At 35.5% G+C, this 16081-nt stretch overlaps 1 protein-coding gene across 3 annotated transcripts in view; it reads left to right on the top strand.

The window, feature by feature from the left end:
• The first annotated feature begins 10321 nt into the window (after nucleotides 1-10321).
• The window catches only part of LOC136041501 (procollagen-lysine,2-oxoglutarate 5-dioxygenase 1-like), a 218580-nt gene continuing 212820 nt past the window's right edge, over nucleotides 10322-16081 (top strand). Inside the window, exon 1 of one of the 3 annotated variants that reach the window (XM_065726202.1) lies at nucleotides 10322-10661. In XM_065726202.1, the coding sequence (XP_065582274.1) occupies nucleotides 10565-10661 (97 nt within the window). In that variant the 5' untranslated portion in view covers nucleotides 10322-10564. The remainder of the gene's footprint in view (nucleotides 10662-16081) is intronic. The other 2 variants (XM_065726204.1, XM_065726205.1) reach the window with 2 other exon arrangements.

Below are 16081 nucleotides of genomic sequence, written 5' to 3'. Positions count from 1 at the left end.
ATATAAAGCCCAGAAAGGTAAAGAACAGAATGATCTGAAAAAGTAGAATAAAGCTTTCCAAGGGCAATACTGTTATATTTGCCTCGATTGGCCACAATTTTAGAGTAACCAATTTGGATCTTTTTTCTAGCATCCCGGACGGCACACTCGCGAAAAGTTTTAAAATTTTTGGTAAGTGTAATACCCAATCACTGCATCGAATTTATATGAGGGATGGAAAAATTTTAGAGCTTAGAGGCTTAGAAGGGGATAGAAAATTGAAAGAAAGATGCTCACATTTACCAACTTTAAGCAAAAGACAGATTTTAGTAAAAGAATAAGAAACTTTATGAACCATATGCGATAGTCTGAGTTTAGACCGGCTAATTAGAAGAATATCATCAGCATAATTAACGTATGAAATATTAGTTAACTCAACAAAACACATAAAAGAAATATTCTCAAGAATACTAGAAATATAAAATTTATAAATACTTGGAGATCCCATGGGCCAAACTGCATATTTTTTTCTCCTGATAGTACTGTCAGAGTATACCTAATTACTGACCATTGTATAATTTTGGATAAGAAAAAGTCAAACAAAACATAAAAACATTTCACTGAATATTTTTTTCTAATTTCAATAACAGCTTGTTGATATTGATTGGAGTCGTGCAATAAACGACAAGGAATCGAAGCAATCATTTTATGAATATTTATAACTTAAAGACTAAACGATTTATTTATTTATCCCATCTGGCCCAATATTACTGAGAAAGAATGTTGTTCCAAAAAAAACCTCCAATGTATAACTGAAAACTTTTGACAGCTATTAATTAGAAAAATAGCTCATATAAAATTAGAGTAATGACAAGTTTTAAAAACTTTGAGAATTTCGTGGTAAGGCTCTTCAGAATGAGCATGAGAAACTATTGTAAAAACTGCTTCAAAATTCAGGCTCCCTTAGAAGAACTTGGAGTTTGCTGAAAGATAAAAGTGGACAAAACAAAAAGAATGATAAATAATTTTATAGACAACATTGCTTCCATTTACAAATAAAACGAAAATATTTCAAATGTACGTGCATTCGGATAAAACTTTACTCATTTTAATTCCTGAATATACCAAAGCATCAGACGACATTGCCAGTCTTTCTCTTTCTCATTTTTCGTTACTCAATGTTATTCTATTTATAACTTTGGCTTTGGAAGGAAAGTAGTTTTCCGGACTAGATTTGTTTTTTAATTTTTTCCTCATCTTTCTTTGTTAGTACGGTTTTTTAATTTTAGGGCATTTTATTGTACATTTTAGTTGCTTCACTAAATCTTTTCTTCAATAAAGCCTTTTGGACGTGAACCCAAAATGATCGGGTATTTTTTTGATTATTTTTTCACTATCTTGATTGAAAATCTTACCTGTCACTTATATATTTAAATTTCTTTTACATTCATGTTTTAAAGAAACCAAAAATCATTTGTTGCTTCAGCAGAAGTTGAACCGTCTTCCCCTAGCATAAGCAGCATCTACCATCCTCCGAAGATGATATTTTTGGCACTGTTTACTTTGCAGAGTTTAAAAATGTTATTAATGTTATAAACATGGTAGGGTAATTTTTAGCGCTGTGATGAGCTTTCTACTAATCTCATTTGATAATATTGCAGACGTGATTTTTGAACCACTCCTTCATGTATTTCATCAAATATATTGTCGCTCACCTGCCACCTCAGCTCTCTACCGTCTATACCCACGGAGTCAATTGCATGCAGACAGGAAACAATCCCTCCCAGTGAAGCTGCTTTTGTGTATTATATTCAAATCTATTAGTGTTAAAAAGAATAACATCTTTTTTGAAATGTTTGAAAGCTAAAAGGAACTTGTTAGCGGCAGAAGAAGAGTCAATAGACTTAACAACAGTTACTATGGGAAACCCCCCTTTTTTTTTCTGTTTGCCTTTTACGCTAAGCTTTAGACAAATATCAGTGATTCTGAGATTATTTTATCTTTCTGGTTGGGCCCGAATTATAATTTCTGTTTCTACGAAACTAATTTCCGGAATTAACGTAAATATAATTCCGTTTCCTAAGATTCAAAATCTGTTTATAGGCAGGATAAGGTTTACCTCTTTCGCTTTTGACCAAATTTCCTCAGTTGGCCTCAAATCTTTCGAAATCTTGACATCTTTTTATTTCGAACACACTTATATACTACCTTATTGTAACACATTGAAAATACTAAATTTTTAAGAAGAAATAGGAGGTAGGTCCATAGGAATGTATTTGTTTCAAAAGGGGGGGATGCTTTCTAAAAATTGGTGAACTTTTATTGCAAATATAAAAAATTATAGAACAAATCGTAAAAGTCTTGATATATGAAGGGGAGGGGAGGAGGAGCAATAATATGAAACCTTGTTCCTGGTACTTGTCAGATGGAAAGTGAACAGGCATGTTTATCTCTTTACAAAAAAAATTCTATTGCTGTACAGTCGTTTGGTTTTCAACACATTTGTCAGCTTGCTCATTAAGATGACCGTTTTCATAGAATAATTAAATAAGTTTTGAAACGCTTCGAGATCATCTACTACTGCTAATACTACTAACAACTCACCACAGCACCAAACCGCTACGTCCAACACAGCTACGCACACTCCTCCATTCCAATCTATTCAAAGCCTCCATCTTTACGCCCAAGCGGGAAGTTTTCATTTCCATTAAATCTGTCCTGACGACATCCTTCCATACCCAACCGAGGACGACTTGCTTTCCGTTGAGACCTCGGCGGTTGGCCAAAAAGGACAATATGTCATCCTTCGTTCCCTGATTGTACCATAGCCATCTCAAACTTTCTCTCATTATAGCCCTAGAAAAGATCAATTTAGTCAACCTAATCATGATCTGCAAGGCAAGTATCATGTTGTTATTTTATACGTCATTCACGATGCTATCGTTTCTATGCTGAATCGTTCACTTTGGCCAAAATTATTCAGAAAACCAACCATTCAAATGACCTGTTTATCGATGCTTGCCTCATACGCTGGCACATGGAACTTTCATGGTTGCAGTGATAGCTACAAGTGCTACAATCAAGTAAAAAGCGAATCATTGCCCCTACTAACCAAAATTTAAAAAAAACGCGTAGGCCTATTGAAGAAAACTGTAAGGTGAAAAAAATTGTCATTTAATGCTGATTTAGGAATGATAACTATTAATTTCGATTAGTCCTTCTAATAAAAGCTAATTGAAAAATCAAATTTGTAAGAATTTTGAAAAAGAGCCTGAAATTCTTTCAGGCTTTTCATTTCAGATCGAAATGAAAAGCTGATTGTTGGAATCAGATTGGTTTGAAAGCCTGGACAGGAGAATTGCAAACCTCATCTTAAGAGATAAAGGAATTTCTCCAATTGAAGCAGTGATATGTCTCCTTTTTATGGCACTTGGTATTAACCAAGGTTGGTTAACTGGTATTAACCGGTTAATTCGGAAAAAATAGAAAAAATGAAGTATTTTTAACTTACGAACGGGTGATGGGATCTGGGATCTTAATGAAAGTTGATGCTTCGAAGGATATCGTGTCTCAGAGCTCTTATTTTAAATCCCGACCAGATCCGGTCACATCGAGGGGAGTTGGAGGGAGGAACCTGAAATCTTGGAAAACACTTAGAGTGGAGGGATCGGGATGAAACTTGGTGGGAAAAATAAGCAAAAGTCCAAGATTCGTGATTGACATAACTGGAGCGGATCTGCTCTGTTTGGGGGTGGGAGGGTTAATTCTGAAAAATTAGAAAAATGAAATATTTTTAACTTACGAAGGAGTGATCGGATCTTAATGAAATTTCATATTTGGTAGGACCTCATAACTCAGATCTCTTACTTTAAATCCCGACCAGATCCAGAGTCATTAAAGGGGGGGGGGAGACCGGAAATCTTGGAAAACACTTAAAGCGGAGAGATCAGGATGAAACTTGGTGGGAACAGGTCCAAGATACGTGACTGACATAACCGGAACGGATTCGCTCTGGATCCGGTGACATATGGGGGAGTTGGGGGGGGGACCTAAAGTCTTGGAAAACGCTTAGAGTGGAGGGATCGGGATGAAATCTGGTGGGAAAATTAAGCATAAGTCCTGGATACTTCGTTGACATAACCAGAACGGATCTGCTCTATCTGGGGGAGTTGGGGGGGGGGGGTAACTCTTAAAAATTTGAAAAACTAGGTATTTTTAACTTACGAAGGAGTGATCGTATCTTAATGAAAATTTATATTTAGACGGACCTAGTAACTCAAATCTCTCGTTTTAAATCCCAACCGGATCGAGCGTCATTGGGGGGGGGGGGAATCCTGGAAAACACTTAAAGATGAGAGATTAGGATGAAACTTGGTGGGAGGAATAAAAACATGTCCAAGATACGTGACTGACATAAACGGACTGGACATGCCCTCTTTGATGGAGTTTAGGGGGGAGGGAGTAAATCGGAAAAAATTGAAAAAATGAGGTATTTGTAACTTACGAACGGATGATCAGCTCTTACTGAAATTTGATATTTAGAAGGATCTTGTGCTTTAGAGGTCTCATTTTAAATCCCGACCAGATCCGGTGACATTGGGGGAGTTGGACGGGGAAACCGGAATTCTTGGAAAACATGAAACTTGAGGCATCTTTATCTCACGAATTGGTGATCGGATCTTAATGAAACTTGATACATGGAAGGATCTTATGTCTCAGATGCTCCTTTTTTAATTCGAATTGGATCCGGGGACATGGGGGTTGGAGAGGGGGAAACAGAAATGTTGGAAAACGCTTAGAGTGGAGAGATCGGGATAAAACTTGATGGGAAGAATAAGAACAAGTTATAGATACTTGGTTGATATAATTGGAACGAATCTGTCCACTTTGGACGAGCTGGGGGGTGTTGATTTGGAAAAATAAAATAAAAATTAGGAATTTTTAACTTAAGAACGGGTGACCGGATCTTAATGAGATTTAATATTTAAAAGGAACTCATGTCTCAGAGCTCTTATATCAAATGCCGACCAGACCTGTTGACGTTGGAGGGGGATACCAAAAATCTTGGAAAACGCTTAGAGTAGAGAAATAGGGATGCAACTTTGTAGGTAGAATAAGTAAATTGTCGTAGATACGTAATTGACGTAACCGTACTGGATCCACTCTCTTTGGGGGAATTGGGGGTGGGGGTGGGGCTCAGTGCTTTGGCGAGTTTGGTGCTTCTGGGCGTGCTAGGACGATAGAAAAAATGAGGTATTTATAAATTACGAGTGGGTGATCGGATTTTAATGAATTTAATATTTAAAAGGACCTCGTGACTCAGAGCTCTTATTTTAAATCCCGACCGGCATTAAGCCTCCGATTTTCCTTTTAAATCAATCTATTGATTCTTAGAATTTTGCTAGAACTCATACCACATGAGCTCTTGGCTCGTCCGGCCTCGTCACAAGTGCCATATGAGCTCTTAGCTCTTTTTTTCCATGGGTGATAGTGTCGAGCCAGTGTTCTTAGAATGTAAGAGAGGGCTCATTCGAAATTAAATTGCCATTTGTAGTGCACTTTTTAAATTACATGAGAGATCGTGTTACATCAAGGTGGCATTTACTACCATTTTTGTCACCTAACATCAATTTTCGCCCGAAGAGGGTGTAAACAATAGAGAAAGGAAAATCTAAGAGAGCCAATTGGTTTTTCATTCTCTGAAACCTTGTATAGAATGTTTTGAGCCCCCTCTCCTATCTTGAAATAACAAGAAACTGTTTTACTGTAAACTGTTATCATCAATTTGAAACTAACCCCTCTCCCCCCTGAAGGTTGAAAGCCTTGATCTTGGCTAAGTGGAATTTGAAAAAAGATATGTCTATGGATGTTTTGCTAGATCTAGATGAGGAAGGCTATCAAACCGGCTGGCAAGCAGATTATGGTAATTAACCAAAACTAAAATTTTATATTTGACTTTAATTGTTATCAATATGCAAATTGTTAGGTTTGATTTTTTCCCCACTGGTGTTAGCAGGTTGCCGGACAATGGCAGGGAAAAGTTCAAGCTTCAATTGATTCGTGTTCATAACTCTTTCGTAAATTGATATAGTGCTTTATGGCACTTCAGGGTGCCATCTTTCAAGTGAAAAGGCTGGGAGGCATAACCAGGGTACTATTGTAATCTCCATGGTCAGATATTGCTAATTGAAGGCTTATAAATCCTCCCTTTTACACACTTGTTTCCCCCCCCCCCCGCTTAGTAAATGAAAACTGCGAAAAAATGTAATGGATAAAATATATGTGCAGGTTTTTGAAGATAGCAATAATTACATACTACATATATTCTTTGGTGCTTGTCTGTTAAACGGAACACACTTAAGAATTACGCTGTCTAAGTTCTGACAAAAACCGGTTTGCATCTCTGGAATCGGTTATAATATGCTTATTAATGAGAAAACTACGATGTAGGTATGTTTCAATTAAATATTTAGAGGTGAAAATGGGGTTAGGTTAAGTTAGGCTAAGTATTTAATATAATTCGTTCTGTTTGGCATGCTTTCCATAATTCTTTGTCATAGTTTCCATAATTTTGTTTCTAAAGTAGCCTATTATATTATCATCCTGTTTTTGTATATTTCATTAGTATTTACTGAACTTCACTTCTTGGGTGTGTCCCGTTTAGCAGACAAGTGTCCGTATGTGAAAAAAGTTGCTTATTTCTTGTACGAAAATTAAAGGGATGAACGAAGCAAAACCCATATTTAATTCACTAGAAAAAAAAATATGCTGACTTCTTTAGTCTCATCGTCGAAGTTATTTTTGTAAAGCTCATTAAGTATGTTTAAAATAATGAAAAAAAAATTCACTTGAAAGGCAAAGTTTAAAAAAAGAAGTTCAAGTTGAAATGAACAATTGTTATTGCTTTACCGATTGCGCAAGATATATCTATAAAAGTAGCTAAAAAAAAACTGACTTGTGATTTTTTCCAGTATCTGCAGAACTCTAAAAACTAGTGTTTTATAGAAAACTGAGCTTGCTTGAGATCTTTTTTGACAATTACAATTGTAAACTAAAGTTATCGGTATCGTTGTCGCTGAAAGACTATTGAAAGACTGGTAGATCAGTATTTCTTTGGTGGAGGTTAGTTATCGAATTATCCGCTTCTTAGGGAACATCGTTTTTTTAAGGGGAAGGGGCTCGGTTTTGTATTTTGAGTAAAGTGCTAGTTTTTAGAATTCTACTGATATTGGATAATACCGCGAGTTTATTTGGGCTAGTTTTGTGGATATAGCTTGTGTAATCGGTGAAGCAATAGTTATTGTTCGTTTTGAGTTTTTAAGTTCGCTCTTCACTTCTATAAGAAAGTTTTTTTTTTTTCATTTGCGGTAAATACTCATCCCAAAGACAATCTGGTCTTTAAACCTCTACCACCCACCTCCCGGTCACGAAGACTTAGCTAGCTAAGCTAGTAGAACAAACAACAAAGAGAGATAAAGCTCCACAAAAAAACCTGAAACGAGACTGCGGCCAGTAGAGAGAAAAAGACGAAAGACTAAAATGACGCGGATATTACTAAAAACAAATAAAACCACCACCAATAATAATAATACAACTGTCGGGGTAATAATACCCCGCCGTTCGTGAGAAAAAACCTCTTCCATCAATCCCTATTTAGGCTGTATCATGATACTTCAGAACTAGAATAGAATCACGTTTGTTTTCCTTTTATATTGGACAGAAACAACAGGTAGAAGGTTGAATTCTAGATATCTACTAGTAAATTTCCCAAAACAAAGAGAGGTCTAAAATACACCACTAAAATTTTTACTATTTGTCGGTGTCGGATATCGAGAGCCTGACAGACGTAGATTTTTTCGTGAACCGATTTCAGCAGCATAGCGGGCAAACGATAGCGGTGCAGAAAACGCCTCTTTCGCGAGATGTTCAAAACTAAACATCATGGACCCTAATATTTTAAAGAACAGACCAATTAATTAATGATTATGAATTCACTATGAAGTCATTAAAAAAGGATGTTATTCATCATTTGTCTTGGAGAGTGCAGAAGGGAGCGGGAGTGAGTGGGAAGAACTGTATTGGTAGTGACTGGCCTATAGGTCTTAAACTGCTGGGGATACGTAACTCAAGTATCCGCACTTCCCGCAACCCATCAATAGAATATGGAACTTTAATTGGGATCATTAGCTTTTAACTGATAAGAAGATTTGGTTACAGAGGAGGTCGATGGATTTCTAAATATCCGATGATATTTTTGGAATGTCAAAGGGGTGGAAGGACTAATTGATTGTTCATATACCCTGTATAACAATTTTCGGAACTGGAACTGGATTGGTCAACTGCAGATTATCAACAGTTGTATGATTGATCTCAACTTATTTTTAGTTCTTCTATTATTATTATTATTATTATTATTATTATTGTAAAGTTATTGTATTATTATAAATTTTATTCATTTACTTTTATTTTATTGAGAAAACTTTAATTAAATTTGCCGAAGAGAAGAAACCGATTGAGGATTTCTTTTCTTGTGATCACGATGAAATTCAGCGCCGTTTTTATGATTTGGTACCGAAAACTAAAAAAAATTGTCATGCTCAAATCGGCATTGTTTTCTTTGAAAATCAGTGCCTAAAAAGTTACTTGTGTTTTTGGCCCTGCTCGAGGAAACGTTCGAGAATGACGTGACGTCACAATGTGGGTTTTTGTAGCCTTTGTTGGTTATTGCTGCGGTATTGTCACAGAGCTTATTGGCTTGAAATTTTACACCAGAAAACCACTCAGGTGGAATTTAAACTTTTCCTTCTTTTTTTCTGGCTGAAAACCAGAACGAGAAAACTTAAGGAATAATGGAATAATTTGTTTGGTTTACAAAAATACATTACGGGCATAAATTAATTACTTAATAGTAATTTGTCACCAGGAGCTAAACCCTAAATTTGAAATTACACAGGTTCAACTAATTAAGGACATTTTGAAGCTTTAGATGATGAGAAAAATAAATAACTCAGGCATAAATTTATATAATACAACTAGGGAAGAATATATTTAAGGAGGGGATTTAAATAAAACCAAAATATCGATTACTATATGAAAAACGGAGAAAATTAAGGATATAATTGTAGAAAATATGATTGAGGGGGGGGGGTTGCAAAAATTTCCTTACATACATGCTGGGATGATGTTATTGCTTTTGTGTAATACTAATTTAAAAGAAAACATTCTAGACCATGGCCATATTTTGACATGGATTGAAATCGCGCGTTCTTTTACTACTATTGTTTTCAAACTCGTTATCTTTCTGAGCCAGTAGAAGCTGACACCTGAAATAAAGAAATAAAACACAGCCATTTGTGACCGAACATTTGTAATTCTTTATTTTTCTTCAGTGGTGTCAATTCATATAATTTTCAAAAATGTTTTTTTGGAAATCTAGTGGGGTTGGGGGATTTTGATCTCATAATTTTTTCAGTGAAACTACCGAAAAAGGGCATTTTTCAATGGACATGCACAAACAAACAGATTTTACGAAGAAATGTGGGAGAAAGAAATTTCCCCCTTTCCCCTGTTGGCACCACTGCAAGGAATCAGTGTATCTTTTGCCAATAAAGCACTTGCTGTGGCTTAGCTAAAGGGGACATGGAGTACGCTTGTTCTGGGTGCAGCACCTGCTGGGGCTCCAGCCGAATAATATATAAACAGTATATTTAATGAAAAACTTACTTCAATAGAGGGAGGGGGGGGCAAAAACTGACATTGTCAGGACGTTGAATAACCTACCTACGCCTCTGCATATCCAGCCTATTGGTAAATTTGACCCTGATTACGGACAAAATCGAAAATTTATTTATTTTTATGTTAAAATGTTGAAAGACGCAATTAGTGATGGTGAAAACTCTAAAATATCACTAACGAATGACCTGCCATGTTGGGGTGGCGTCATTGGACACCTTTTAGGGGATGGTCATTGGATTAATGTCTTGCTAAACACTAAAAACACGGAAAAAAAATGTCCCAATAGACATATTTTTTTTTAAAGCGGTTGTAAAATTGTGTTATTTTGATCGACATTATCTCTAAAAAGTCATCAGGCCCTATTACTCCCTCCTTCTCAAAGTTCAGGTGAATTGGCGTCTATCCAAATCGTGCCTCTGTTCCATAATAGCTAAATGATCTCATGTCTTCTGAACATGTAAGTTCTAAGCTAATGAGATTTAGGTGTGATTTGTTTTTCTAGTTAGAAATTGTCTGATTGCCAGTTGTTCCATTTTGAAGATTCCAAATAAACGTGACGTAATGACTTTTCCAGGCTCATAGACTGGAGGATTCCGGTCTACGTGATATTCGTTGGCCTTAGCTAAAGCAATCTTGTGACGTGTCTGAGTCTTAGACAATAATTTGAGGATAACGGTTTCAAAAGAGATACAAAAATACTAGTCGGGTACCAAGTTAACTACGGCAGTTTCGGTTCTTAATTCGGTGACTGAAGTCTCAGCTATTCGAAGGATTTACTTATTTGTTGTTCCTGTTTTTTTTTTGTTTTTTTTAGTTTTCCAACTGAGTGTGTATTGCATGGTTTCATAAAATGGCGGCGTTTAAGACGATAGTGTCATTGGTTTTTGTGATTGCTGGATTTGTGCTGGCGGATGAAAGTGAGACTGGTGGGAAGCCGGATAATTTAGGTTTGTATAGCTAGGCCTACGTTTATTTCGGTATTACTTTGTTTTCCATAAAAAATATATACCATTCGATTTTCCATTCACAGCTTTTCCCACGTAATTACTGCTACCTTCGAAATTGTATCCCCGGAAGGGCGTATCCAAGACTTAGTTCGGGGCGGGTTATTGTTTTTGGTAGAGCTTTTACAAAAGAAACTTTCAAAAATGCACATTTTTTTATGTATTTATGTTACGGTTGTGTTAAGATGTTACGTGTTACGATGGCGTATTCAAGATTTTGTTTGGGGCGGGTTATTTGCCTTTTGGCAGAGACTTTACAAAAAGACTTTCAAAAATGCACAATTTGTTTATTATGTATTTATGTTACGATTCATGAGTCGGACAAAAATGGGGGTACTCCCTCGATACGGCATTATATCCCCGTCCTTTACCCTCTAATGTCTGAATATAGCTTTTCATTCTTGCTTTTTGGCCATCATTACTTTTCGATGGCTTTTCATCAACATTTGGTTCATAACGCCAATAAAAAAAAAGAAAAGAAAAAAAAAAATCAGCAGACTTATCTATGCAGCCCAGCAGTACGAACTGGGGGCAGTTGTAACCCCTACATTTTGAAAAATACACAAGACCACACATGCAAGACCACATCTACACCAAACATGTAACAAAACGAAAGTAGTACCATTAGATTCTTACTTCATTTTCTTCCCAAATATCTTATTTGATTTTCTGACAATGCTCCCTACCCTCTGATGATCCCAGATAGGTGTATAGCTCTAAACATATTTGTTCTAAGTTAATAAATATTTTTCGTTGTTTTCTTCTCGTGATACGTCGTAAGTCCTCCTTGTTAACGGGCTGCTTAGATTTTTAACCTGTGAAAAGTATTCGAAATGTGTGATTGCAATAGGATTGTTAGATAAGGATGTTATTTGAATGATTTAAAAAGGGGGAAAACAATGGAAGAAAACAACACTGTGATTAAGAGAAACATATTGCATTCAATAAAGCATAAATTTCTTTGTTTTAGTCTGTTCTTTTAGTTTGTATAGGCCCGTACTCTAGGGATATATCTGAGATCATCTGTAGGGGGGTGCATTGTTAGAAATGCGACTAGGATACTTAGAAAGAGTACAAGAAATCTTTTTGGAGCCACTTTTAATTTGTCTTCTTTAGAAGTAGTCATACAATACAACTTTACCGTGCACTTTGATATAGCCTATGGCTAAACCGAAGGAGTAGGGAAAGACTAGGACTTAATTGTGATGGTAGCAATTAATATCCTTGGAAAACATTAGCTGAGGAGTCAGTGGTATATTTCTTTTTTACTATCAGTTTTCTGTATTACAATAGAATGATGTGTAAACTCCTTTTATGTTTTTTTTTTTATTTTAAAAGAAATAGAATTTTAAGTATTTTCTCTAAAGAATATATCCTATTTAACACAACATTCAACAGTGCTTATTGCGATTAATTGCAATAATATATTTAATAAGAGTAATTATTGTACTCTATTTAACGCGGTCTGAATATCAAAGGTATTTCTTATAAAAAATGGATAAAAATCTTAGAGATATTTGTATTGAAAATGGTACCTATGTATCAAACGAGAAACACTCGAGAAGTGAAGTTTGGTTAATGGTAATGGAATAAAAGAATAAAATAAAACACGATGAAAACATAATACTCGATTAACAAAATTGTCAAAACTACAACAAAAACTATGGAAAGGCGCATAAGAAGTGCTCATAGTGTAACCTAACTAAAACACCAACTAAATACTTAATCAAAATATTGCTGCAATGTATTTTCCCAGCGAGCCGAAGCTAATTGTCTGGTATTAACGCTGTGAAAAACGGGTAATGTCTCATGTTCGCGATCCAAATTCTCAAGTGTTTCTCGTATAATACATAAGTAGGTTAATCATACCAAAATATGATGAAAATATAATATTTTAGTAACAAAATTATGAAAACGACAGCAAAAAACTGTAGAAGGGGAGTCTCCCAGAACGCATTATATTAACTATCTAACCTAGCTCGTCAAAATACCATCTTTTGTATATTAAATATTGAATAAAAATATACCTAAAATGTAGATTTCAACTGAGCCTAAGCTAATTGTCTGGTATGCAGACCGTAAAAACCGGGTATTGTCTGATTTTCGCGGCCCAAATTATCGAGTGTGTAGCCTACTAGCTAACGAGGAAGTACCCAAGATTTTTCTATCTGTAAAGGATGAACTGCAGCTTATTGGGTTCCGAATCACAGTTAGCGAATAATTAATGGTTATATGTTTCGGTAAGTGCTTTTGAACGCAATTCAATAGTTGGTATTGCGTTTTGAATGCCAACAATTAGAAATATCAGTTCCTACAAGTTTACTGGATGCAGGGTAAATGAAATTGGCATCTATCGCCTCTATCAAAATTACTTACATCGGATTTCAGAGGGCTCAAAGAAATGAGCCCCAGCATCTGAGAAAATTCTCAACTTGGCATTTAGGACAAAATTATGATTAAACTCTCCTGCCAGTATGTTACATCAAGAATTTTATAGTCAATGCAAACCATTATCAATTTTTTTCTGCCAGTCGGAAGACGGCTAGCAGAGTATTTAAGGTAAAAGGGGGAGGTAAGCGAGCTGCAGCATCAATTAACGATAATTAGGGCTGGGGAAAAGTGTATTTTTCAAAATATATGTGTGGGGAGTATTTGTCATTTTTCAGCTTTTTTTTCAAAATAAAAATACCATAAAAGGAATGTTTCTGTGAAAATACCCTACTTTTCAAAAACGAGGGCGATGAGAGAATCTAGGGAGGCTTCTATCTTTTGATTACTGGGAAGGAGATAGTTTCTTATACTAACGTGAATTTCGGTTTAAAAAAATGCCTGATAACCCAAAAAGAGCGTACTATTAGTTGAACAGTGGAGCAAAATTTGTCTGATGACAATTTGAAATGGTTCTAAATTATCGTCAAGACTTTTTTCAAATAATATTGGTTGATCATCACAGCTGCAAAGCTCCTTCTTCATTCCATTCTGTCAACAGCTCCACTTTTTTCGCCTTTCCACCTTTCCATGAAGTAAGTTCTTCATTTAAGTATTTTCTTATGGCCTCTTTTCATCTTACTCGAGGACGTCCGGCTTTTTGTTTGCCACCAGTTGGATTGCCAAAACTACGATTCTTAGCTACTTTTCATCCTTAATCTTTGTTCAGTTATAGTCCTAGAAAGCGGGACCATGTATTTCGTAAAGCTTACCAGCTGATATGGTAATTCAGACGGGCTCCTGAAACTGAAGGCAATTCCTCCGGAAAAAAAAATCAGCATATTTTCAACAATCTTTCGAGGCGGCCACATTTCAGAGCCATACTTGAATACTGAAAATACGACGGCTTCTGTTGTCCTAATATTTTCCAATATTATCCAATATTTTCAAAAGAACATTATCTATTGATTTTTACCGTTTTTCGCATTTTATACCTGTCGTGCAACAGGCTTTTTGGCTATTAAAAATATATTGTAGAAAAGGGGCAAGGCATCCTGGATACCTAAGACTTATCTTCCTCTAAGAGTAAGGTTCTAAGACTTATCTTCCTCTTCCTCTCTGCTTTTTTCAACGGCTAAAAACAATAGGACTGATGTATTCTACTTTTTACATTGTCAATGCATCCATCTCTCTGACTAATAGTGCTGCATTGGCCAATGAAGCTATTCTTTTGGTTAATTTCCTTGGTGGAAAAGTTCATCTCCTTGTTTTCATTTATTTCTAATGTAAGGAACTTGGTCTTCTTCAAGCAACAAGGACATAAGACAGTTTTTTTTCCGTAATAGTATCTTCATGCTAAGCAAGTTTGTCCTACTGAAGCCAAGCTAACGCCTCTATAATTGCTCAATCTCTTTTCCACTACCGAGTTTTAATTTAAACTCATCCTGAAATGACTAGATGCTCCCCGTTTACTAAAAATAATATTCATGATTTTTAGCATCTCATCTGGAGCTTCGTAATAATAAATTATTGAACGATCATAATCATTTTTCAACGACCGCAAATTAATATACAACCTTATTTTTTAAGCCCGAAAAGGAAAAGAAGATATATCTCGAGAATAGAAAGATTTCCATAATTAATGGCATCCAAGTAAACAATACAACATTCACCATAAAAAAAGTATTAGAGAAATGATTAGCCTACCTTGTAATAAAGTTTAATTTTCACTTTTCGTCCGAAATGCAAATGTTGAATATGCCGTTATTTTTATTTCAGTATCATCGTCTAAAGCGATTCACAACAAAATATCAAAAAAGAACGCGAGAGACATAAAGTAAAGCGTTATTTTTGCAACTTTTCTAAAGAGCATCACCGTGGGGAAATTTAAACAGTACGATCATCCTAAAAAATATCTGTCTACTGCAAGTGTCGGCGCGTATAAAAGCTCCTCCCATTTTCTCTGTTTAAACGATCCAGTGTGTGTTTCTCAGTAGCTCGATCAACTTTGAAAAATGGTGCGAACTTGTATTATTTGATTGCAAAAGCAGAAAGAAAGGGGGTAAACCGGCGAAGTGGTTCGCTACCCTCCCATCTCACAGGCATGACTTATGACTTAACTGAGTGGACTATCTAGGATTACTAAAAGGGGGTTTGCATTAAATTTTAGCAAATTCAATCCACCGGGATTTCATAAATAGCGGGAGAGGGATCCACGAAGTGGCAGGACCATTTGAAATTTACCACAAAATATTTTACCATAAAGGGGCAACCTACAGAAAATACAGAAATTACAGCAACATTACAGAAATTCTTGTTGGGAACAAGGACTAATCCATCGAATTTGGATTGAGTGCAAGGGCCTGAATTGGGAAGTTCAAGACTTCTCCTTGAACAATTTATTCGATATTTTTGCGCACTCGTGCATAGTAAGAAGTGAAATTTAAGAATCGTGAAGTCAACAGAAACACCAACCAAGAAAATAAAATAGTAATTAATTTTAATAGTTTAAATATTTGATTATCTACTTTTCTCAGCAGAGGCAGAATTTTTAAAAGCTAACAGACAATTTGTAAAGACAATAAAAATCAAACAAATATTCATATTCACAAATATTCAAACAAATAACATGTGTGAAAAAAGGAAGTGACTAAATTTAATTTAGCTGCGAGTCTGCATTCATGCTGATCGCATCATTTATCTTTGAGAAAAAATTGATGAAACTATGGAACTGAAAAATCAATCTGAAGCACAAAAATCTCTTAATCAATTGTTCATTTAAAACTTATTTTACTTTGATCATCCTTATAGATTCATTCTTTGTTGTTTTTTTGTTTTTTTTTACATTCTCAAACCAATGTTGTCTTTACCTTTTGCATTATTATAGCCCACCTTTTGCATTATTACAGCCATTCCAATTATTTTCCTTTTTCTTT

This window comes from Artemia franciscana, unplaced genomic scaffold (assembly GCF_032884065.1).
Source record: "Artemia franciscana unplaced genomic scaffold, ASM3288406v1 PGA_scaffold_23, whole genome shotgun sequence".
In the NCBI taxonomy this organism is placed as follows: Eukaryota; Metazoa; Arthropoda; class Branchiopoda; order Anostraca; family Artemiidae; genus Artemia; species Artemia franciscana.
Note: the sequence above shows the minus strand (reverse complement) of the source record. Positions and strands in the feature narration are given on the sequence as shown.